The sequence below is a fragment of the Wolffia australiana genome, chromosome 17 (assembly GCF_029677425.1).
Source record: "Wolffia australiana isolate 7733 chromosome 17, ASM2967742v1".
Taxonomy (NCBI): domain Eukaryota; kingdom Viridiplantae; phylum Streptophyta; class Magnoliopsida; order Alismatales; family Araceae; genus Wolffia; species Wolffia australiana.
In genome coordinates, this window is record NC_135851.1 from 11,594,047 (window position 1) to 11,617,942 (window position 23,896).

At 41.4% G+C, this 23,896-nt stretch overlaps 3 protein-coding genes across 4 annotated transcripts; 2 read left to right on the plus strand and 1 right to left on the minus strand.

Annotated features, from left to right (window-relative positions):
• Positions 1-3,917: 3,917 nt before the first annotated feature.
• On the minus strand, positions 3,918-6,237 carry LOC144714566 (transcription factor PCL1-like). The gene is made up of 2 exons (XM_078589331.1): positions 5,267-6,237; positions 3,918-4,367 (listed from the first exon to the last, which is right to left on the minus strand). Exons 1-2 carry the CDS (start codon positions 6,018-6,020, stop codon positions 4,357-4,359), a joined length of 765 nt encoding a protein of 254 aa, XP_078445457.1. The 5' UTR covers positions 6,021-6,237; the 3' UTR covers positions 3,918-4,356.
• A 260-nt stretch (positions 6,238-6,497) lies between these two features.
• LOC144714567 (uncharacterized) lies at positions 6,498-7,658 on the plus strand. Of its 2 annotated transcripts, XM_078589333.1 has the most exons (3): positions 6,498-6,899; positions 6,993-7,172; positions 7,325-7,658. In XM_078589333.1, the coding sequence occupies exons 1-2, from the start codon at positions 6,573-6,575 to the stop codon at positions 7,164-7,166; spliced, it is 501 nt and encodes a 166-aa protein (XP_078445459.1). In that variant the 5' UTR covers positions 6,498-6,572; the 3' UTR covers positions 7,167-7,172; positions 7,325-7,658. The 2 variants fall into 2 exon arrangements, with proteins under 2 accessions (XP_078445459.1, XP_078445458.1); XM_078589332.1 differs by lacking the exon at positions 7,325-7,658 and having other exon boundaries at positions 6,499-6,899; positions 6,993-7,303.
• Positions 7,659-13,415: 5,757 nt separating this feature from the next.
• Positions 13,416-23,620, plus strand: FZR3 (FIZZY-related 3). The gene is made up of 10 exons (XM_078589330.1): positions 13,416-14,000; positions 14,394-14,516; positions 14,603-14,707; positions 14,787-14,966; positions 15,220-15,282; positions 15,871-16,068; positions 16,904-17,005; positions 17,111-17,173; positions 23,035-23,103; positions 23,453-23,620. The coding sequence occupies exons 1-10, from the start codon at positions 13,554-13,556 to the stop codon at positions 23,504-23,506; spliced, it is 1,404 nt and encodes a 467-aa protein (XP_078445456.1). The 5' UTR covers positions 13,416-13,553; the 3' UTR covers positions 23,507-23,620.
• Positions 23,621-23,896: the final 276 nt, after the last annotated feature.

Genomic DNA, 23,896 nt, shown 5'->3' on the forward strand with positions numbered 1-23,896 from the left:
GATGTGGATTCCATATCTATAGCAGAATTAATCACAATACATATTCGTTCATATTAACCACAAACATAGAAAATTGAACACGGTACTAAAGACACACTGAAGTATGATTAAACAAATGGAGACTGTAATAGATGTGTACAACAATCAACATTCATAAGGAGAGATCGATAGCTAGATCGATACATAGAAAGATCGATAGCTAGATCGATAACTAGAATAGCTACAGAGAAGGAGAGATGTTTGTTACAAGTTATACAATTGAATAAATGAAATCTTTGTCACATACAATTGTGTATTTCATAATCCAACTTTTGAGTGTCACGAAACTACAGAACTCTTCATAAGGTTATATAATTTATGAGATTCATGAAATCAAAAATGTGCAGATCATAGATAACAAAACTATATATATATATATATATCTCTCCTATATTAACACAAATTTATCCATACACATGCGTATGAAAAGGAGAGAGGAAGCAATGGGCACACAAGTAAAAATGAGAAAAAGTACTAGACACTTAATATTCAAGCAGAGCTTCTTAGAAGAAAGGAGACGACACAGCCAAGCCCTGCGCCTGCGCCAACCTGCATAAGCCAAAATTTTATTGAACCGCGACAATAATTTTTAATAAGAAAAAATTCAGAGATAATTATATTTTTAGAGTTCCAGAAAAACTGATATTTCAAAACAACGCCGTGTTCCAAACAGAAATATGGTGCTGGTTAGCGAGGGAAACAGAGAAAAGATGCAGAGAACGGGAGGTGGATAGAAATCGGTTGTCTCCACTTAATTTGTTGATATTCCAATTCAATTAGTCAATTTTTAGCCAATAGACATTGAAACTAAATTAGTCATGGATAACTATTTTCCTAAAATATTTATTTTAATCTCGTTAGATAAAGATAAATTTGTACAAACACAAAAAGAGAGAGTGAGTGAGAGTGATGACACATATTTAGAAGATATTTCGCAAGTTAGATATCACCATAAGCAAGAACCCTAAGTAACACGGATTAAAATTAGCCCATAACTTACCAAGGATAACCTTGGTAATCTAGAGAAATATATATATATACATATATATATATATATATGTATATATAGGAAGAGATAGAGATGGATGAATGGATTAGATGGATTTATAGATTGAGAGAAAGAGAGAGAGAGAAAACATCAAACTGATGGTAAATATTTCAGGGTGGGACGCTGCCAGAAAGAAAATCAGAAATATAAAGAAATAGAGAGTGAGGAAGAGAGAGAGATCGACTAGATTATCCCATTTTGATATCTATCTAACAGTCGATAGATAGCTAGATCGACTGTTAGATAGATAGATAGATAGCTAGATAGATAGATAGAAAGATCGATAGATAGGTAGGTAGATCGATAGATAGGTAGATAGATAGATAGGTAGGTAGATAGATAGGTAGATAGATAGCTACATAGAATGATCGATAGATAGCTAGATCGACTGTTAGATAGATAGATAGCTAGATAGAAAGATCGATAGAAAGATTGATAGATAGGTAGATAGATAGGTAGATAGAAAGATCGTTAGATAGCTAGATCGACAGATAGATACATAGATAGATAGATAGCTAGATAGAAAGATAGATAGAAAGATCGATAGATAGGTAGATAGATAGCTACATAGAAAGATCAATAGATAGCTAGATCGACAGATAGATACATAGATAGATAGAAAGATAGATAGAAAGATCGTTAGAAAGATAGATAGAAAGATAGATAGAAAGATCGTTAGAAAGATAGATAGAAAGATCGTTAGAAAGATAGATAGAAAGATCGATAGATAGATAGATAGATTGGTAGATAGATAGCTACATAGAAAGATCAATAGATAGCTAGATCGACAGATAGAAAGATAGATAGAAAGATAGATGGAAAGATCGATAGATAGGTAGATAGATAGATAGCTCGTTAGAAAGATAGATAGAAAGATAGATAGAAAGATCGATAGAAAGATAGATAAAAAGATCGATAGATAGGTAGATAGATAGATAGGTAGATAGATAGCTACATAGAAATATCGATAGATAGCTAGATCGACAGATAGATACATAGATAGATAGAAAGATCGATAGAAAGATCGACAGAAAGATCGATAGAAAAATCGATAGATAGGTAGATAGATAGATAGGTACCTTGCGGGCCGCGCGCCCTCGCTTCTCTGTCACGAGCTCATTCGAGGTTGAAGACGATGACGCCGACTTCCGAAAGAAAGAAGATTCTAAGAATAAGACAAGGGGTGAGTCGAGAGATGGAGGAAGACAAGGGTGGGTTTCAGAAGGCAACCCGATGGCTCTACAAGGTACTGGGTACGACTCGTGCTCCCGCCGAATTTCTTTCGAAGGACAATACTAGGGCTGGCGGCGTGAAATTCTCTCTAATTTTGTCCGGACGGGACGAAAATTCGTCCAGGAGAGTTGGGACGGTCCGAAACTTCGTCCAAGAGAGGTAGGACGGGACGGTCCTGGACGAGATACCGTCCCGTCCTTCGTCCCGGGGGAAATGATGGACGTCAACCGGGACGAATTTCGTCTCGTCTCGTCCATCGTCCTCATCCAGGATGATCCAGAAGTATAGTAGCGCCCCCCCCTCAATCTGGGTGTCGTCCAACCCCCCCTCGCTCCGGCGCTACCCAAGCCCTCGATACCCTTTGTGGCCGCGCCCCGCCATGGACCGCGCCCTCCCGGCACGTCCGTCAACCGCCCCTGGTGCTTCCCCGGAAGGTCCAGCCTTGCCCAGGGCGTTCTCCATCGGGTCTTCCCGTGCCGACCCAGACGTCCACGGCGCCCCTGTTCCCTCGTCGCCTGAACACCGCCCGGCCGACCGTTCCAGCCCGTCCTCTGTCTCGTCGCGCCGGCCGCCTCGCCAGTCAGAACTCGGCTTCGATCCACCGCAACTACCGAACTTCTGTCCGCAGGTCACAACGCTACAACCCCTATTGAGTATTATTATTTCTTGCAATACCTTTTCGCGTGCTTCATCGCCAAGGCTCGTCCCCTCACGCTTCCCTTGCTCCTTGGGGTTTGGGTAGAGATTTCCCCTTGTTATCCTGTTCGCCATCATCACCGGGGATAGTCAGTTGGATCGAGGATACCTGCATCGTCGGCGTCCTTCGATTGATCTATCGGGTCATTGGGAGTCGGATCGTACGTAGCACGTATGGGAACTCTTCTAGGGCGCCCGTCCTAATTCAGTTGCTGTTGTGCTTCTCGTTATTTTCTACACACGTTGCATCACTGCATTCATCGTCGACTTATACGCATCGTTTGCTTTCCACCCTGTGTTGCAGTGCGCGCCGTCGATCCCGGCCATACGTGTTGCATCAATCAACCTCTTATTTACCCTATATTAATTATAGAGTATTTAAGTGGAAATTTTCATAAATATTTTTGGTTAAGTATGAATTAAAACAATGACATAAAATCCCTAGATTTCGACTTATCACTTAGCAAACAAGATCTAAGCACCCCCATTGACTTGATGGTAAGAATATCTATAAGACCTTCAAGGAGTATCAAAGAAGTTGAAGAGATCCATTCTAATATTGATTCTCTCACGTGAACTACTTGAAAAAAATTATTTAAAGGAGCAAAAGGAAAGTGGGAATTAGTTCCACACCTAGCGATGTGATCTTATAAGTTCATTATATTATTTATGATTTTTAATTTTTTAATTTCATTGTACTACTTTTTAAGCAGTCAATCAAAGCCATAAAACCCAATGCTTCCTTGAGTTGTCTCCTCTTATACTAAATCTTATACCAACGACACATAATCCCATCTTGACAATTGAATTACCTGTGTTTTTTCATAGTTAGAATACAACCATTCAACCACAATGTGACATTGCTGTCTCAGGCCAAGGGGCCACTTAAACAGCCATGATATGAATCAACTTGATCACCAATTAAGATATGAAATGTATGATTGACAAGTGGGCCATTATATCTCCATTGTAAGGATGCCAAAGAGCCACTCCCCACACACCAAACTTTATGGATCCAACGTGCATATGGGATTGATGGATTCAACAAGTGTCAGAGCCAGCTCAGCTAGACTGCTGATGCGGTGCCCAGACAATGAGATCCAAGGACCTGAGGTCTTAATTCAGCTCAAAGATACCAATGCCGAAGGCTGGAACAACCCATCTTCGTTGCTGCAAGGATGAGGAGGTATCATCCGCCAAATTCCTTGAAGGAGATGCCCACCATCACAACACGGTGATCATTATCAGAGATAACTTCTGCTTCCGCTTCTTCAATCGGGCGCTCTGTTCTTGGGGAGATGTCTGGCAATCAAGCCCATCTCTGGATTTGCCAAGAATCCTCACCTAGGCCCTGAAAAAAAAAAGAAATCATCAGCAGAATCCTCACCTTGCCAAGAATTGCCAGCAGCATTTGACACATGCGTGTGATTCTAAGATTTAGTGCAGGATCATCCAGTACTGGGACAATGGATGGGAGGAGATGAATATCGTCCCGTCCTACATCACACTTTTTAGAGGTTCATCCAAATCCTCTCCTCCAAGATTCAGTCCTGTCCCATTTTTTTTCATTCAGGTCCAGCCCCATCCGAAAACTGTCCCATCCAAGACATTCATTCATTCATCCCGTCCTACATCCCATCCACACAGAATTTGACGTGCGTCAGCTAGCTGTACCTGTCAAGCACCTACTATACTCCCTCGGGACGCAGAAACTGTCCCATCCGCCGTTCAAGGCCCCGAATGGGATAGTTATTTCGTCCATGGAAGAAAGAATAGTCCCATCCTTGGTCCCATCAATTGTTCAAACTCCCAAACAGGACGATTGCTTTGTCCACAGACCAAATAACCGTCCCGTCCACGTCCATGCACTATACTCTAAGGTACGCTTTGACATTTTGGATCGGAGACCGATCAGACCAGACCAAACTGGGACCGAGCAAGACCAGACCAGAATTGGACCGAACTTTAGGTAAGCTTTAAGTCCATGCCAAAAAACCAGACCGGACTGGCCCCTATCCCACGCACTACCCATCCCCCTCCCTGTCGCCCTTCCCATCACCCACCCCAAGCGCTCATCACTGCTGCTCCACGTGCACAATGCCTTCGCCACCCACGTGCTCCTCTCGTACCAGACCGGACGGGGACCGAACAAGATCGGACCGGAACCGGACCGAACTTCAGTTAAGGTTTAGGTCATTGCCAGAAAACTGGACCAGACCGGGACCGTCAAACCCTACTTTAAGGTTTTACCTCTGGGCCAGGAGTCCATTGACCGGCCGCCGAGCAGTGGATAGGGATGATGGGTCTCGTAGCCGCTGAAGGCTCCCCCTCGAATTTGCCCGTTGAGGGGCACCATGGCGATGGGAGCTCCGTGGCCGGGCCGGTGCGCCATCCCGATAACCGGCACGGGGATCAGGCCGGGCGGCACCGCGAACGGCACGGGCGGCGGGCCCGGCAGCTCCGGCCGGCTCGACGGCGCCGGCGAGCCCGCACCGTCGACGGGCATCCCCTGCATCCTCTTCAAGTAGAGCCTGTACTTCTGCAGATGGCTGGCGACGTTCTCCCTGGTCAGCCCTTCCACGTTCATCAGCTGCATGATCGTCTTCGGCACCGCGTTCTTGATTCCCAGATGCCCCACCACGTCCACGAATCGCTTGTGCAGCTGCGGCGTCCACACCAGCCTCGGCCGCTTCTGCGACCGCCCCCCGCTCTCCTCGTTGAACGCCGAGTCGGGCTCGTCCTCCCCCCTCGGCTCGTCGCCCTTCAGAGCCGACGACGATGACGATGACGAGATCTGGCGCCGGAGGGACGCCAGGTAGTCCTGGGACGCGCGGAGGACGTCCGACGTCGTCCGCGGCGGCTCCGGCTTGATGCTGAAGGCCGCGGCTAGCCGCGGCGGGATGAGAGACTGCGATAGGGGAGTGAGCTCGTCGTCGGAGGGGAGGCCGGCCAGCCATTCCTTCACCTCCGCCATGTCTCCGTCGGAGTATTCCTCTTCCGCCATAACCCTTCCCTCCCCCAAAACGACCGCCGGAGAAATCGAAATCGAAATCGAAATCGCGGATTGCTACCCCCCCAGAGAAATCGACTGCAAATCTAGATCGAAGCGCCGGAGAAGAAGATCCATGGCGGAGAAGAAGAGCCGATGGCGATCCGAGAACCGGTCGTCGCCGCCGTCCGATCGGGAGGGACGAGCGCTCGCGTGAGAGAAGGGGGCGGTTTTAGACGCGTTGCTAGATATTTCAAAGGATAAAATCAGAGTGTCGTGGCGCTCCCTCCGCCTTCCACGTGGACGGCGTTAAGTTTACGCTTTTCATCCGAATGTTTTAATTCTCCGCGGGATGTAATCTCGGCCGTCTATTCGGTGGGCCTCGGATGGTGCCCACGGGTTTTACGAGCCCTATTATCTATGGATAAGATCCGGTGGCGCCACGTCATCAGCTCATTACTAAACCGATGCTCCCGAGTCCACCGATCGGACGGCTGAGGATGCGGGATCTTGTTCCGTCTGCTATCCTCTTCGCGATGCTTCTCCTGAGGGGAGAGCTCGGAGGAAATGGCTATGGCGGCGACGGCGTCTACTGTCGTCGCGCTTCGTCCTCCGCGGCGTCCTCTCGTTGGGAGCTCCGCTGAGCTTTCCACGCCGCGATCCTTCTCTCTGAAGAGCTTCGCGAGGCCTGAAATGGCCGCAATCGCCATATCGCCGTCGAAACGCCGTCGTTCTCTCGTCGCTGCCGCTTCAGGCGATGTCGCGGCGGTGGAAGCAGTCGCGGAAGGATCCGCGGCTCTTTCTGAAGCGGCGGTGAACGGCGATCCTGCTGCGACTGTGGTCGCTGTTCTTCTCACTGTCGCCTTCGTCGGGCTCTCGATCCTCACTGCCGGGGTATGTCCGCCTGTAATCTTACCGTTTTATGTTAAATTTGTGGTATTTGTGTTTGATTGTGTGGGTTGATTGTGTTCTTCCTTGTTTGGGCAGGTCGTGTACATTGCTGTGGCCGATTTCCTGCAGAAAAGAGAGAGGGAAAAGTTTGAAAAGGACGAGAGCGCTCAGAAGAAGAAAAAGAGCGGGAAGAAGGTTAAGACTAGGGCACGGGCTGGCCCCAGAGGCTTCGGCCAAAAGGTTGAGGACGAAGATGAAGCTGATGACTGACCATGAGTAAGAATCTCATTTGCACATTCCGATCCTTTCCTTCGATTTTATGGTTTTATTTCATTGAAATTTGACTGGAGAGAATGCCTGGTTTCATTGCGGGATTAAACAAATTCCTTGCCCTCGTTTTGTAATTACCTTCGAATCTCTTTTTAAAGCTTCGGGACTGCAGTGATCATATTGCAAGATATATTGCTCGCTAGCTGCGTTTACGCCATCAAAGGGTGAGGAAAATTTTGGATTTCCATTAACTTAAGAAGTAGAGATTCGGTTAAATGTTCCGAAATCAAATTCCTCAATCAGTCATTGAAGAGTGGATGGTTGATACGCTGCTGTTGAGAGCCATTGCAATTTTCAGGTTTCATGACTCGATGTGAAGACATGAACTTTGAATTGTGAATGTCCAATTATTGATGTCATGGCTAATCTCAATTACATTGTTGTTCGTATATAACTTTTGAGCCATTGAACGGTGACGCAATTTTTTTTTAATATTCTTCCATAAAAATGACGTTGGAGCTTACTGAAAGAAATACGAAAATCGGAACCTTACTTTAAGTATTCGATCGACTGTGATATTTCCTCGGTTTGGAATCCAAACAGTTTTGAATTGTAAATGTCCAAATATTGATGTCGTGGCTATACTCTTAATGACATAGTTCGTTTATAACTTTTGAGCCATTGAACAGTGACACAAAATTTCAAAAATGCTTCCTTAAAAATGACGTTCAACCTTAATGAAAGAAATACCGAAGCAACTTTATGAACGTTATTGCCATTTCCTTGGAGTTGAAGGTGTTTTCTTTAGAGTTAGTTTTATGTTTGAATCAAAGATCTGTTGATTTCTAGTACCCTGGATATCTAGATCATTTTTTCTGATTATTATTTTTTTCATTCCCAGTAATGACCACGTCCGATAGATATATATCTTTTGGATTTATTGAAGTTAGTTCTGTTGGATAACTTCACTTTATAGTTAAAATAATTCGACACTAGCCATTGGACAGACCAACGAATCACCCTTTTTTTAAATGTACGTAGCCTGAAAAATGATAGATGTTCTTACTTGCCACCTCACACTATTTCATTTCCCGACTATCTCTATAAATTACTGCTAACATGATAACTTATCATCGTTTGTAGAGAGTTTTGGTTCTAAAGTAAGAACACTACTATCTAAAATTGTGGACATTATATATGAGTTTTATGAGGTATTCCATTTTTTTAGAATTTTTGAGTTTTTATTAGCTCTACCGGAGAATGCAAGAGAGAGGTATTGACATGAACATGCCAGGAGCACCCACATCACGCTCCCCAGTTGGGAAAAACCAGAGGCAAAGCACAAATAGCAACGGGGAGGCAAGATTGATAGAAGAGAAACCCATTTTTAGGGGAAAAAATTTCTAGTGTTTATACATTATGTGGTAACAGATCTGCCACTAATAATGTGGGATCCGCACCATTAATTACAAGGTAAAATAACTTTGGGAATGACATAGAAATACAAAAAATAGATATATTTTTTTGTACAAATTCATAGTGAAGAACTTTGATATGTTGCTCCTCAGTAGCCCTTCTAGCTGAGGCTAGTGTTTGGCCATCCCATACCTGATATCAGATGACGATAAAGATTTGGATATTAGAAAGGGCAATTTGGATATTTATTTTATTAAATACCTGATATTGTCATCCATCTCGATATTGACATCCATCTTCATCTTTGGGATAGATGACTATACTGGATATCCGTGTTGGATATCCATTTTTTCTGATAATAAACATGATATTCAATAAGATAGTTTGTACTTTTTATCACATATTTTTAATATAGTATGTAACTACTTTACTTTAAGTCGCCTGAAGCTTATGCGAACACTTTCTGCGAGAGCAATGATATCTTCTGAAAAAAAGCTTTCTGTGAGGGCATTCATAAACTCAAAATTAAGATTTTATTTGTTTATGGTACTTTTGAGTTTAATTAAAATATATAACAATGTGCTCACCCAAGTAAATCTAGTTAGTGATGAGTATGAGTAGTCTCCATGGGGAACACTAATCAAGGATTTAATATTGTTTGAACAGTGATCAGTGAACAGAGAGGGGATACATGTAAATAATACATTGTCAAGGGGAGAAAAAAATGAAAGGGGATAACTATTACTAAATTCAAGATGATCATTGCAGAGTGATAAGGATGATATTGGAATAATGAGTTAGTCATTATATCATCCTTGATTGGGTCGTAATCAATGAAGAAGACCCATTTTTTTATCATACAACTTTATTAAAGTGCTGAACATAATATTTGTGGCGGCTTTTATTAAAAATCATGGGAATTTTTATGTAATTATATTGTAGAGTAAAATATGGGGGATATGGCTCACCTTTGATACCCATGTGAGACATTCTTTAGTGCCCTCCCCTCTAATCTCTTCCTCTTCCCATGTCTTGATTCCCCTGAGACTAGATGGTGAGGAAATCAACATTTTGACACCACAGTTTGTGTAAAAAACAAGGATATACAATGGTCAAAAGTTTGTGTGGATAAGTCTATAGGACATATCTTGACATCTCAAAGAGACTCATCGAAGGAATGAAGAAATCATAGATTCAATCCCTCAAAAGGTAACTTGATTTGATGTTTCTCCTTTGATTTAGTTTTCTGCTTCAAAACTAATTTCAGATCGAGTTGATTGAGGCTACAAAATCCCAACAAAAGATCCAAGCACAAATTTTGGCATGTCGTATGCTCTTCGAGGCTGCATTATCTCGGAGTCTTATCACAAGGAAAATAGGAGCATTAAGGGAGAGAAAATAAAAGACAGATCTTTGGCTGGCTTGCTGATGAAGATAACACAACAGTGATTGAAAATGTTCTTGAGCATCCAATACTGATGTGGCGAAAAAATGCTGGTCAAGCATCCACATCTTTCTTATATTTTAGGTTGAATCAGCACGGGTTGAGTCCACATCCTTTGCCATGTCAACCTGATCTGCTACCCGATCCATTAGTTTGTGGGTCTACTCTCGCAACCAGCTAACTCAGTGTATCAATCCACACATTGCCAAGCCAAAAATGCATCCTGCAATATCAATTTGGTAATCCCATAAATCCTAAATTAATTTTAAAACTATTTTTAATTTTACTTTCTGGTTTAAATAAATAGCTTATTAATGAAATCGTTTTAACTAATTCTAAAATTTTCAAGCACATCACAATATCTAATGAAAAATCCACAATAACTTTGGGCTACACTTCAAGCATAGTACATGTTTAACTATAATGTAATAATATAAAAATATACAATAAAATTTATATGCATGGATAATGTGAATATTATGAAAGAAATGGTCACAAGCACTATTTTAATCCCGTGTATATATAAAATGATGATAAATGATATGAAAACACATTCACTATCCAACCCTTTTGATTTGGTGGTCTGTAACATATCCCAAGGGATTTCACAATATTTTCCATGCATTTGTTTTTATTTTTTCCAAGCATTAACACGTTGATGCTGATGGATATTATGTGGCCGTCAAGCCAATCACACTACCATGTTTATTTAAGTTCATTGACTAAAATATTTACGTTCATTATTATTTTGTGTGGTGTTTATAATTAAGTCCATGAATACGTGCAATGACTTAGTGAATATGATGAGATCATAATGCAGTGATATCTAGTATTTAAAAATGTATTCTAAAATATTCTTATTCGATAGATAGTCGATACAGACATCAAATTATCCTGATAGAATAGCACTAGTTGATCCTACTTATACGATAAGTATAGCTGATCATGTGGCTATTAGTGTGGCGACACTAAGGACAAAGAGTGGGTGCTCTTTGGAGAAAGAGTTCACTGAATTGATCCATACACATCCCTGAATAGTATTGTACCTAAATGCCAATCAGGTTGATTCAAGTCACGGTTGTATAAGTGATCCACTGACCTGAGCCACCAATGACATCTCGTGAGTGGACGGCTACGTTTTGACTATGATTTATGAGCCTCTAATCATGGGATTCAAATAAGTTATAGATCGGATGTAGTAAGAAGCTTACAGAGATGATTGAGTGGTCAAGAGGGGATCATCCGCTCGCGGTTTAAGAGGAGATTGACTCAAGGAAGGCGATGCACAAAAATCTCTGGTCATGGTAGTGAGGATTTTGGAGAACGAGTAGTCCAATGATCCCCGTTACACATCAGTACTAATCGAATGACGGATTAGGGTTTGACGATAATCCATTCCCTAAGTCGTTCGAGAGTCTCAAGCGGATGATGGATTATACATATACGGTTAGTGGTGACGGTAAAGGTTCCATGAGAGAGTTCAAGACTACTCGGTATCTTCTAGAGCACGAGGTATAGCTTGGCATCCCACGGGCTCGAAAATTAACCTATCGATTTGGTTAAATCGATCCTTATTTATTAATCTATATGTTGATATAGTTAATTAATAAGGTTGGTCAATAAATTTTATCGGGCCACTAAATTCATTAACTAGAATGATACATGGCCCTAGAGGGTCACACGCACAAGGTCATAAGGGCATTGGTTGATATATTTTACTTTGTAGGGTTTTTGAGAAAAACCTTAAGTGAAATATAAAGAGGTAAAGGGGTCTCATTTTTAAGCACTCATGCAAGGCTGATTTGAGAGGCCCTCCCTTTCTCCATTATCTTCTCCACTCATCCAAGGGAGAGTGTCTTCATGGTGAGGAGACCTTCTAGATTTTTAAGAAGAGTCTAAGAAGAAGATGTGGAGATCCAAGCGCCTAGTGGTCGTGTGGATACTTTTAGAGACCGGACGCGTGAACGACTTCAGAACGATCTGGGAACAACAAAGTCAAGGGTGGAACGAGTTCCCCACAAGGTATATTCAATATTTTATTTTAAAGATCGATTGTAAATCAATCGACACTCTTTCGCATCCATGGAAATGGGTTTTCCTCGGACGAACCAAGGCACCGAACCCAAAAAATGCACCCTATAAAATAGAAAAATTCCTATCAATTATGATCTTAAACTTCCTAAATCAAGAAAACTAATTTGAAAATACCCACCAAACTTCATGGATATTGGACGAAATGTTTTCCTCCAAAATTGAAAAAAGATATTATGTGGTTGTTGAATAATTTTGAATTTATTGAAACACCAAGTGAAACATAATGCTTAACTCACAAGACACAAAAACCTTAGTTTAATAAAATTTATTCAATAAAATTTTGAAGTGAGAATTCCATGAATTTAGTTGTTGATAGCAACATAAAAGTTGTATGACCTATGCTAGTCTCTATATCTAAGTCAAGCTCTAATTTATCTATGATTGAAGTTATTCACTTGAGTTCATTATGATATGTAGTAAAGGCTAAATTTTCAATTTTTTAAAAATTGATATTTTCCCATTTTTTTCCATATGTTGACTTGCCTTAAACTAGGTCTTGACTAAATCTATGCCATTTACCAATACATGAATGGAGACACTGCTTGGATGTTGTAAATTATTCAATTGATTCAATGCATATTAAGGAATATGCATCTAATCATTCATCACACAATAAACTATTACATATTTATCAAAACCTTAAAAATATATTTTAGCGATGGCCATTTACTCCATTGTCTCACCTCACAAAAAGTCCTAAAAATCCAAAAAACTGGAAACATTTGGAAAAATCCAATAAGTTTAGAACAATGGCAATAAACTGGACCCCAGTTTTGGAAGGAAAATTTTGAGAATCAGTCTCATGTGTGTGTGTATATATATATATGCTTTAAATTTGTTTGGGCAAGGTGAACTTTACGTTCTCCATAATTAAAACATAACATGGTGACACTATGATTTTTCCACGACTTTCACATTAAATTTATTATGTTAGGAAGCGTAAATCATATATTATCATTTTCCCGTAATACCCAATTTATTAATAAACACACAAATTCCACAGAGATGGGGAATCATTTTATATCATTTTGAATAAAAAATATTTATATATTCCATCACTCTCCCCTCTATCCATCTCTCTCCCTCCAAGTAGTATCCTCACTCTCTTTTTTTGAGAATACAAAGCTTCAAAAGACGAATCCTTCTCTCTACCTCACCCACTAAAGATAACAGTTGAGACTCTTGCGGCAATAATAAAAGTTAAAGGACCCAGATGTCAGAACCACTAATTTTAGAGGACTAAACCACAAATCCACTGCTCACCATTCAAACATGTTCCAACGGCTATACACGTCTTTCCTCACCCTGCAAGCTCCGGCCTGGGGCAGTGACCGTTGCCGGCGCAGCTTCTTCTTCTTCTTCTTCTTCCTCAACCTTCATCGCTCCTCAACCTTGGCGATTCTCAGAAGAAGTCGCCATAGCTTCAAGGGAAGATGGAATCGAGGAAGACGCGCTTAAACTTGCCGGCGGGGATGGAAACTTCGCTCCGCCTCGACACGCCGGCGGCAGCGCTCTCGCCGGTGAAGACATCCTCGCCGTCGAAAACGACCTACAGCGATCGATTCATTCCCTGCCGTTCATCTTCTCGGCTTCAGAACTTCGCACTCGGGGAGATGGCGTCGCCCGCCAAGGAAGGAGGCAACGAGGTCTACTCCAGGCTGCTCATGGCGGAGCTTCTAGGGCAGGACGCGACGCCCAATTCCCCCTCCGGACAGCCGAATCCGATCAGCCCTAACAAGAATCTCTTCCGATTCAAGACGGATCACTCTACGCCGAGCTCGCTGTTCTCGGGAGCGGCCTCGGCGAGCGAAGGCTGCGCTCTTGGCGAGGTCTCCACCCCTCCCAAGGCTCCCAGGAAGATCCCCAAGACCCCTCACAAGGTACGTTGATGATCTTCATCTCGGTGAAGAACACGAAACTTACAATTCTGAATCACGGTGATTATAAACTGAACTAGAGGATCTTATTGCTCTGCATTCTTCAGAATGATGCGATTATCAAAATTGCTTTGGTACAATTGATTGTGGGGCAGTTTTTTCGGTCAACAGTTTGAAACTTGGGCTCTTAGAGAAGTTCAGTTCATATTTATAGGAACCACAACAAGAAGAAACTTAATCTTGTTTACTTAGCATATCAATTGGAATGTCTAAAACATCCTTTTAATTTAACTGAATCGTTTAACTGGGATTTTTTTATGAGAGCTTACAATCTAGAATAATACATACAATTGTTCTCCAAGGAAATTAAAATTTGAGAGACGAGGGAATTGGCAGGTCCTGGATGCGCCCTCTCTGCAGGACGACTTCTACCTTAATCTCGTGGACTGGTCGTCGCAGAACACGCTGGCCGTGGGACTTAGCTCCTGCGTTTATCTGTGGTCTGCATCCACCAGCAAGGTACAAAGTACTCAACTTTCATGATTTCTTGGATTATTCTACGCAGATAAAATTCTAAACTTTCATGTTCTTTATTATGAAATCAGGTGACGAAGCTCTGCAACTTGGGCCCCCGAGACAGCGTCTGCGGCGTGCAGTGGACACGAGAAGGATCTTACCTTGCCATCGGAACCAGCCTCGGTGAGGTTCAGGTGAGCTTTAAACTTGGATGGGTTTGATAATTGGACAACTTTGGTGAATTTATTTGGTGCGGACTATGGTTTGAGTTAGATATGGGATGGGGCGCGGGGCAAGAGAATAAGAAGCATGAGAGGGCATCAGACGAGGGCCGGAGTGCTGGCCTGGAGCTCTTGCGTTTTGTCTTCCGGGAGTAGAGATAAGAACATCCTGCAACATGATCTTCGAGTCTCGAGCGACTACGTCAGTAAGTTCGTCGGCCATCGTTCAGAGGTCAGATCTTCTTCTGGGTTGTTTATTTATTTTTGCTTCACGTTGTTTTTATTTATGGTTAAGTCAAAATTTATTTTATATATTTTATGGTATCTTATTTGGTTCTGGGTAGCTCGATTATTACTTCTTTTATTTATTTTATGCGATCTTATTGGATTTATGGGGAGCTCGATCTTTATTTATTTTGTACTATCTAACATTTTTTCTGGTTAGCTCGATTGATAACAACGGATTTCCATCTACGATCGCTCAGGTTTGCGGGTTGAAGTGGTCTCATGACGATAGAGAGCTCGCTTCCGGAGGGAATGATAACCAGGTAATCTATGCAAACTCAATTCCCAATCTATGCAAACTCAATTCCCAATTTAGCTACATGCCGGTTATTTATATATGTATTTATCCTTGTATGTAGCTGTCTATTAGACATGGTTGTCCTGTTCTCTTTGTGCGAATTTGTGCGAATTATTCGTTCTGTTTGGTTATCCGAACACAATAAAAACGAATTTGCACAGAACATCGCACAGACCAGTGTGCAGTTCGGACTGTGCGAATTTTGTGCGAATTTTGTTCGAATAGTGCGAGTTTTGTGCGAATTCGAGCGAATTTTACAACATGTGTGAATTCTGTGCGAATTGTGAGAATTTTGTTCAGATTGTGCGAATTGTTCGAACATCTGTTCTAATTTTTGCACAAAAAAGGACAGAACAACGAACAGACCCCTGTGCAGTTCTTTTATGCAAATTTTTTGTTTGTTTTAAACGAACAGAACATAACGACTATGTCTACAGTCTATCCATCTTTTGATCTATCTAGCAGTCTATCCACGTATGTATCTAGAGATGTGTGAGAGGAATGAACAGGTCTTTAAGGGTGATTCATCAAGTCGTGGTGGTGCGTGAAACAGCTGTTGATATGGAGCCAGCACTCGCAGCAGCAACCGGTGCACAGGCTTTCTGAGCACACGGCGGCGGTGAAGGCCATAGCCTGGTCGCCGCACCGGCACGGATTGCTGGCCTCCGGCGGTGGAACGGCTGACCGCTGCATCCGCTTCTGGAACACCAAGAACGGTACCCAGCTCAACTCCGTCGACACCGGCAGCCAGGTTTTTTCCTCGTACCCATCATCATCATCATCATCCTCATTACTTCATCTTCGACACATCATCACGATCACTACATCGCCATGATATCATCATATCGCCGTCATCATTTTAATCATCACCATCATCCTCATTCTAATCATCACCATCATCCTCATTCTAATCATCACCATCATCCTCATAATAATCATCACCATCATTCTCATCCTAATCATCACCATCATCCTCATTCTAATCATCACCATCATCCTCATAATAATCATCACCATCATTCTCATTCTAATTATCACCATCATCCTCATTATTATCATCACCATCATTCTCATTCTAATGATCATCATCATTAATATCATCTCCATCTTCCTCATTATAATCATCATCCTCATCCTCATCATTATTATCATCTCCATCTTCCACATTATAATCATCATCATTAGTATCATCTCCATCCTCCTCATTATAATCATCATGATCATCCTCATCATTATTATCATCTCCATCTTCCTCATTATAATCATCATTATTATCATCTCCATCTTCCTCATTATAATCATCATTATTATCATCTCCATCTTCCTCATTAATCATCATCATCATCATCATCATTATTATCACCATCGTCCTCATTATAATCATCTCATTATCATCAGCATCATCCTCACTATAATCATCATCATCATCCTCACACTATCAAAATCATTATCATCCTCGCTCTATCAGAATCATTATTCACATAGTTGTCGTATGATCATCATAACTACATCATTTTCATCGTATCGTCGTCTTGACTTTATCATAATCGTCTTCTTCATCATCATAACCATCGTTATGAGAGCAGGTGTGCAATCTGGCGTGGGGTAAGAACGTGAACGAGCTTGTCAGCACACACGGGTACTCTCAGAACCAGATCATGGTGTGGAAGTACCCTTCGCTCGCCAAGGTACGGGGGGCCAGAAATTGAGGGTGTTCCGTCCGGCTGCGCCTGTTGTTAACGGATGGATGAACGCCGCGTGTCCTTAGCCGGTGCTCCTCTTGTTTGTTGCAGGTGGCGACTCTCACTGGGCACACTCTTCGCGTTCTCTATCTAGCAGTCTCCCCCGATGGACAAGTAATCTCTCTCTCTCTCTCTCTCTCTCTCTCTTATTCTCTCTCTTATTCTCGCTTTCTACCTTTCTTTCTCGGTTTTCATGTCTCTTTCTTGCTCTCTTTCTCTCTCATTCTAGATCTCTCTCTCTCTCTCCTCTTCTCTTTCTTCTTCTTCTTCTTCTTCTTCTTCTTCTTCTTCTCTCTCTCTCTCTCTTACTCTCTCTCTCTCTCATTCTCCCTCTCTCTTAGTCTCTCTTACTCTCTCTCTCTCTCATTCTCCCTCTCTCTTAGTCTCTCTTACTCTCTCTCTCTCTCTCATTCTCCCTCTCTCTTAGTCTCTCTTACTCTCTCTCTCTCTCTTTCTCTCATTCTCCCTCTCTCTTTGTCTCTCTTACACACACTCTCTCTCTCATTCTCCCTCTCTCTTTGTCTCTCTTACGCTGTCTCTATCTTTCTCTCATTCTCCCTCTCTCTTAGTCTCTCTTACTCTCTCTCTCTCTCTTTCTCTCATTCTCCCTCTCTCTTTGTCTCTCTTACACACACTCTCTCTCTCATTCTCCCTCTCTCTTAGTCTCTCTTACGCTGTCTCTATCTTTCTCTCATTCTCCCTCTCTCTTAGTCTCTCTTACTCTCTCTCTCTCTCTCTCTCTCTCTCTTTCTCTCATTCTCCCTCTCTCTTTGTCTCTCTTACACACACACTCTCTCTCTCATTCTCCCTCTCTCTTTGTCTCTCTTACGCTCTCTCTATCTTTCTCTCATTCTCCCTCTCTCTTAGTCTCTCTTACTCTCTCTCTCTCTCTCTCTCTCTCTTTCTCTCATTCTCCCTCTCTCTCAGTCTCTCTTACGCTCTCTCTATCTTTATCTCATTCTCCCTCTCTTAGTCTCTCATTCGCCCTCTCTCAGTCTCTCTTACTCTCTCTCTCTGTCTCTCTCTCTCTCTTTCTCTCATCCTCCCTCTGTCTTAGTCTCTCATACTCTCTCTCTCTCTCTTCTCTTTCTTCTCTCTCTCTCTCTCTCCCTTTAACTTATTCTCTCTTCCTCACTATCTCTCTTTCACTCATTCTCTCTCTCTCTCTCTCTCTTTTACTCTCACTGTCTCTCTTTAACTCGTTCTCTCTCTCTCGCTGTCTCTCTTTAACCCATTCTCTCTCTCTCTCTCCAGCTCATTCTCTCTCTCTCTCTCTCTTACTCTCACTCTCTCTCTTTAACTCATTCTCTCTCTCTCTCACTCTCTCTCTTTAACTCATTCTCTCTCTCTCTCACTTTCTCTCTCTTTAACTCATTATCTCTCTCACTCTCTCTCTCTCTTTAACTCATTCTCTCTCTCTCTTTATCTCTTTAACTCATTCTCTCTCTTCAACTCCTTCTCTCTCTCTCTCTCGCTCTTACTCTCACTCTCTCTCTCTCTCTCTCTTTAAATCATTCTCTCTCTCACTCTTTCTCTCTTTAACTCATTCTCTCTCTCTCTCTTTAACTCATTCTCTCTCTCTCTCTTACTCTCATTCTCTCTCTTTAACTCATTCATTCTCTCTCTCACTCATTCTCTCTCTTTAACTCATCCTCTCTCTCTCTAACTCATTCTCTCTCTCTCTCTCTCTCTCTAACTCTCTCTTACTCTCTCTCTCTCTCTTTAACTCATTTTCTCTCTCTCTCTTTTACTCTCACTCTCTCTCTTTAACTCATTCTCTCTCTCTCTCTCTCTCTCTTTAACTCATTCCCCTCTCTCTCTCTCTTTAACTCATTCCCCTCTCTCTCTCTCTTTAAGTCATTCTTTCTCTCTCTCTCTCTCTTAGTCTCACTCTCTCTCTTTAACTCATTCTATCTATCTGTCACACACACTCTCTCTCTCTTTAACTTATTCCCTCTCTCTCTCTCTTTAAGTCATTCTCTGTCTCTCTCTCTCTCTCTTACTTTCACTCTCTCTTTAACTCACTCTCTCTCTCTCTCTCTCTCTTACTTTCACTCCCTCTCTTTAACTCATTCTCTCTCTCTTACTCTCACTCTCTCTTTACTCATTCTCTCTCTCACTCTCTCTCTTTAACTCATTCTCTCTCTCTCTCTCTCTCTCTCTTTAAGTCATTCTCTCTCTTTAACTCATTCTCTCTCTCTCTTACTTTCACTCCCTCTCTTTAACTCATTCTCTCTCTCTTACTCTCACTCTCTCTTTACTCATTCTCTCTCTCACTCTCTCTCTTTAACTCATTCTCTCTCTCTCTCTCACTCTCACTCTCTCTCTTTAACTCATTCTCTCTCTCTCTCTCTCTCTCTCTTACTCTCACTCCCTCTCTTTAACTCATTCTCTCTTTACTCATTCTCTCTCTCACTCTCTCTCTTTAACTCATTCTCTCTCTCTCTCTCACTCTCACTCTCTCTCTTTAACTCATTCTCTCTCTCTCTCTCTTACTCTCACTCTCTCTCTTTAACTCATTCTCTCTCTCTCCTACTCTCACTCTCTCGCTTTAACTCATTCTCTCTCTCTCTCTCTCTCTCTCTCACACTCACTCCCTCTCTTTAACTTATTCTCTCTCTCTCTCTCTCTCTCTCTTACTCTCACTCTCTTTCTTTAACTCATTCTCTCTCTCTCTTACTCTCAATCTCTCTTTAACTCATTCTCTCTCTCTCTCTCTCTTCTACTCTCACTCTCTTTCTTTAACTCATTCTCTCTCTCTCTCTCTCTCTCTCTCTCTCTTTAACTCATTCTCTCTCTCTCTCTCTCTCTCTCTCTCTCTCTCTCTCTCTCTCTCTCTCTCTCTCTCTCTCTCTCTCTCTCTCTCTCTCTCTCTCTCTCTCTCTTTATCTCACTCTCTCTCTCTCTCTTTAACTCATTCTCTCTCTCTCTCTCTTAAACTCACTCCCTCTCTTTAACTCATTCTCTCTCTCTCTCTCTCTCTTATTCTCACTCCCTCTCTTTAACTCATTCTCTCTCTCACTCTCTCTCCCTCTCTAACTCATTCTCTCTCTCTCTCTCTTTCACTCTCTGTCTCCTTAACTTATTCTCTCGCTCTCTCTTTAACTCATTCTCTCTCTCTCTTACTCTCTCTTTTTTAACTCATTCTCTCTCTCTCTCTCTTTCTTACTCTCTCTTTTTTAAACTTATTCTGTCTCTCTTTCTTACTCTCTCTCTTTTTGTTCTCTCTCTTTCTAACTCATTCTCTCGCTCTCTCTCTCTTAATCTCTCTTTTTTAACTTATTCTCTCTCTTACTCTCTCTTTTTTAACTTATTCTCTCTCTCTTACTCTCTCTCTCTTCTCCTTCTTCTTCTCTTTCTTCTCTCCCTCTGGTATTCTCTTCTCTTTTTCTCTGATTCTGTCTCTCTACTCTCTCTCTACTCTCTTTCTCACTCTCTTTTTCTCTCTCTCTTACTCTCTTTCTTTGATTCTGATTCTCTACTCTCTCTCTCTCTCTCATTTCCTTTATTTCTTCTCTCTTTCTCTCTCTCTTCTTTTCTTTCTTCTCTCTCTTACTCTCTCTTTCTCTCTCTCTTACTGTTTCTCTCTTTCTCGGTCTCTCATTCTCTCTCTTTTTCTCTAATTCTCTCTCTCTCGTCTCTTACTGCCTCTCTTACTTTCTCTCTCTCTCACACACTCTCTCTTTGTCTTTCTCTTTCTCTCTCTCTTACTGTTTCTCTCTCAGTCTCTCATTCTCTCTCTTATTCTCTCTCTTTTTCTCTAATTCTCTCTCTCTCTGTATACTCTCTTACTGTCTCTCTTACTCTCTCTCTCTCGCTCTTTCTCTCTAATTGTCTCTCTCTATTCTCTCTTACTGTCTCTCATTCTCTCTACTCTCTCTCTTCTTCTCTCTCATTTTCTCCAATTCTCTCTACAATCTCTTATTCTCTCTTTTTCTCTAATTATCTCTACTCTCTTTTACTTTCTCTCTCTCTTTTTCTGTAATTCTCTCTACTCTCTTTTCTCTCTCTTACTCTCTCTTTTTCTCAAATTCACTCTACTCTCTCTTTTTCCCTAATTCTCTCTACTCCCTCTAATCTTTCTCTTACTCTCTCTTTTTCTCTAATTCTCTCTACTCTCTTTACTCTCTCTTACTCTCTTTTTTTTCTAATTCACTCTACTCTCTCTTACTCTCTCTTTTTCTCTAATTCTCTCCACTCTCTCTACTCTTTCTCTTACTCTTTATTTTTCTCTCATTCTCTCTCTACTCTCTTACTCTCTCTCTCTCTCTCTCTCTTTCTCTCATTCTCTCTCTCTCTCTCTCTCTCTCTCTTTCTCTCATTCTCTCTCTACTCTCTCTTACTTTCTCTTTTTCTCTCGTTCTCTCTCTACTCTCTCTCTTTCTCTCATTCTCTCTCTACTCTCTCTTACTTTCTCTTTTTCTCTCATTCTCTCTCTACTCTCTCTCTTTCTCTCATTCTCTCTACTCTCTCTTACTCTCTTTCTCTCATTCTCTCTACTCTCTCTTACTCTCTCTTTTCTCTTATTCTCTCTACTCTCTCTTACCCTCTTTCTCTTTTTCTCTTATTCTCTCTACTCTCTCTTACCCTCTTTCTCTTTTTCTCTCATTCTCTCTCTACTATCTCTTAATCTCTCTCTCTCTCTCTCTCTCTCTGATTCTATCTCTCTACTCTCTCTCCACCCTCTTCCTTACTCTCTTACTCTCTCTTACTCTCTCTTTCTCTCTTCCTCTGATTCTGTTTCTCTACTCTCTCTCTACTCGCTTTCTTACTCTCTTATTTTCTCTTTTTCTCTGATTCTGTCTCTCTACTCTCTTTTTCTCTCAATCCCTCTCTCTCTTTTTCTCTGATTTTGTCTCTCTACTCTCTCTTTTTTTATTATTCTGTGTCTCTACTCGCTCTCTTTTTGTATCATTCTCTGTCTCTACTCTCTTTTTGTATCATTCTCTGTCCCTACTCTCTCTCTCTTTTTCTCTGATTCTGTCTCTCTACTCTCTCTTTTTCGATCATTCTCTGTCTCAACTCTCTCTTTTTGTATCATTCTCTGCTCTACTCTCTCTTTTTCTCTCATTCTCTCTCTCTCTTTTTCTTTCATTCTCTCTCTCTACTCTCTTTTTCTATCATTCTCTCTCTATACTCTCTTTTTCTATCATTCTATCTCTAATCTCTCTTTTTCTTTCATTCTCTCTCTCTACTCTCTCGTTTTCTATCATTCTATCTCTACTCTCTCTTGTTCTTTCATTTTCTCTCTACTCTCTCTTTTTCTATCATTCTATCTCTACTCTCTTTTTCTTTCATTCTCTCTCTCTCTCTATTATCTCTCTCTTACTCAGTTTCTTTTTCTCTCATTCTCTCTCTCTCTCTCTCTCTCTCTCTTTCTTTCTCTTCCTCTCTCTCCCTCTCTCTCTTTCTTTCTCTTCCTCTCTCTCCCTCTCTCTCTTCCTCTCTCTCCCTCTCTCTCCCTCTCTCTCTTCCTCTCTCTCCCTCTCTCTCTTTTTTCTTAGGTTTCTCGCTTTTTCTCATTCTCTCTTTCTGTTTCTCTCTCTCTAGCCCTCTTTCTTTCTTTCTTTCTTTATCTCTCTCTCTAGTTCTTTCTCTTTTTTTTCTAGATCTTTCTCTGTTTCTAGCTCTCTCTCTAGCCCTCTTTCTTTCTTTCTTTCATTCTCTCTCTCTCTCCAGCTCTTTCTGTTTTTTTTCTAGATCTTTCTCTGTTTCTAGCTCTCTCTCTAGCCCTCTTTCTTTCTTTCTTTCATTCTCTCTCTCTCTCCAGCTCTTTCTCTTTTTTTTCTAGATCTTTCTCTGTTTCTAGCTCTCTCTCTAGCTCTCTCTTTCTCCATCTTGTTCTCCATACTCCATGCAATACACACTGCGTACTCTACCGCGCCTTTTCATCTTAATATCTCAATCTCTATCCAACACTCTTTTTCTATTGGACAACGAGTGCGATATATTAGTTGACATCGTTCTTCATGCAGACAATTGTGACCGGAGCAGGGGACGAAACGCTCAGGTTTTGGAATGTTTTTCCATCGATAAAAGGGGGGGTGAGTGGGTCGTTATTGTCTCGAAAAAAACGTCTTTTCAAACGATCTCCAAATGCATAGCTCTTTGATATGGTGTCGATATTGTCTCGTAAATTCATTTGTTCTATCGTTTTTTTTCTTCTTTTTATTCCAACGATTTTCACATGCATAACTCTTTGATATTGGGTCGTCATTGTCTCCTAAATACGTTTTCGAACGATTTTCACATGCGTAGCTCTTTGATATTGGCTCGATATTGTCTCCTAAATACGTTTATCCTATTGATTCTCACATGCATAGCTCTTTGATATTGGCTCGATATTTTCTCGTAGAAACGTTTATTCAAACGATTTAATCTTTTTTTTTTCAGACTCCGGTGCGAGACATGACAGGTTGGTCGCTCGGAAGAACGCACATAAGATGAGAAAGCCAGCGGATGGCAGCAATGATTCTTTAACCGTCCATTTGTTTCCACTTGTACATACTATCTAATATCTATAACCACGGTGTTACCACTAATTAATGACGTTACCTCTAATTAAGCGGGGGAGCTCCAACTTTTAACTACTCTCTGCTCAAATTTTTAGCATAGGTCGATCTGGTGTTTCGAAGGATTTTAATTCGCCTTCTTATAAATAGCTAACCTTCTAGTTTTACGGTCTATTATTATTGTCCAAATGTCACGAAGTATTTTATGTCATCTCTGGAAGACACTGTAATTATGAAAAGAAACTCCTAAGTGTACAGCTACTAAAATTAGGACAGAGCAGTATGGTTTTGATTTATCATAATGAATTTCTGTACCATTTGGAAT

What these genes read in the sequence shown, in the direction of transcription:
- LOC144714566 (XM_078589331.1), bottom strand. Translation starts at nt 6,020, where the DNA reads ATGGCGGAAGAGGAATACTCCGACGGAGACATGGCGGAGGTGAAGGAA.
- FZR3 (XM_078589330.1), top strand. Translation starts at nt 13,554, where the DNA reads ATGGAATCGAGGAAGACGCGCTTAAACTTGCCGGCGGGGATGGAAACT. An exon ending in TCCCCAAGACCCCTCACAAG is followed by an intron (nt 14,001 to 14,393) that starts GTACGTTGATGA and finishes GGGAATTGGCAG; the next exon opens with GTCCTGGATGCGCCCTCTCT. An exon ending in TTCCATCGATAAAAGGGGGG is followed by an intron (nt 23,104 to 23,452) that starts GTGAGTGGGTCG and finishes TTTTTTTTTCAG; the next exon opens with ACTCCGGTGCGAGACATGAC.
- LOC144714567 (XM_078589333.1), top strand. Translation starts at nt 6,573, where the DNA reads ATGGCTATGGCGGCGACGGCGTCTACTGTCGTCGCGCTTCGTCCTCCG. An exon ending in TCTCGATCCTCACTGCCGGG is followed by an intron (nt 6,900 to 6,992) that starts GTATGTCCGCCT and finishes TTGTTTGGGCAG; the next exon opens with GTCGTGTACATTGCTGTGGC.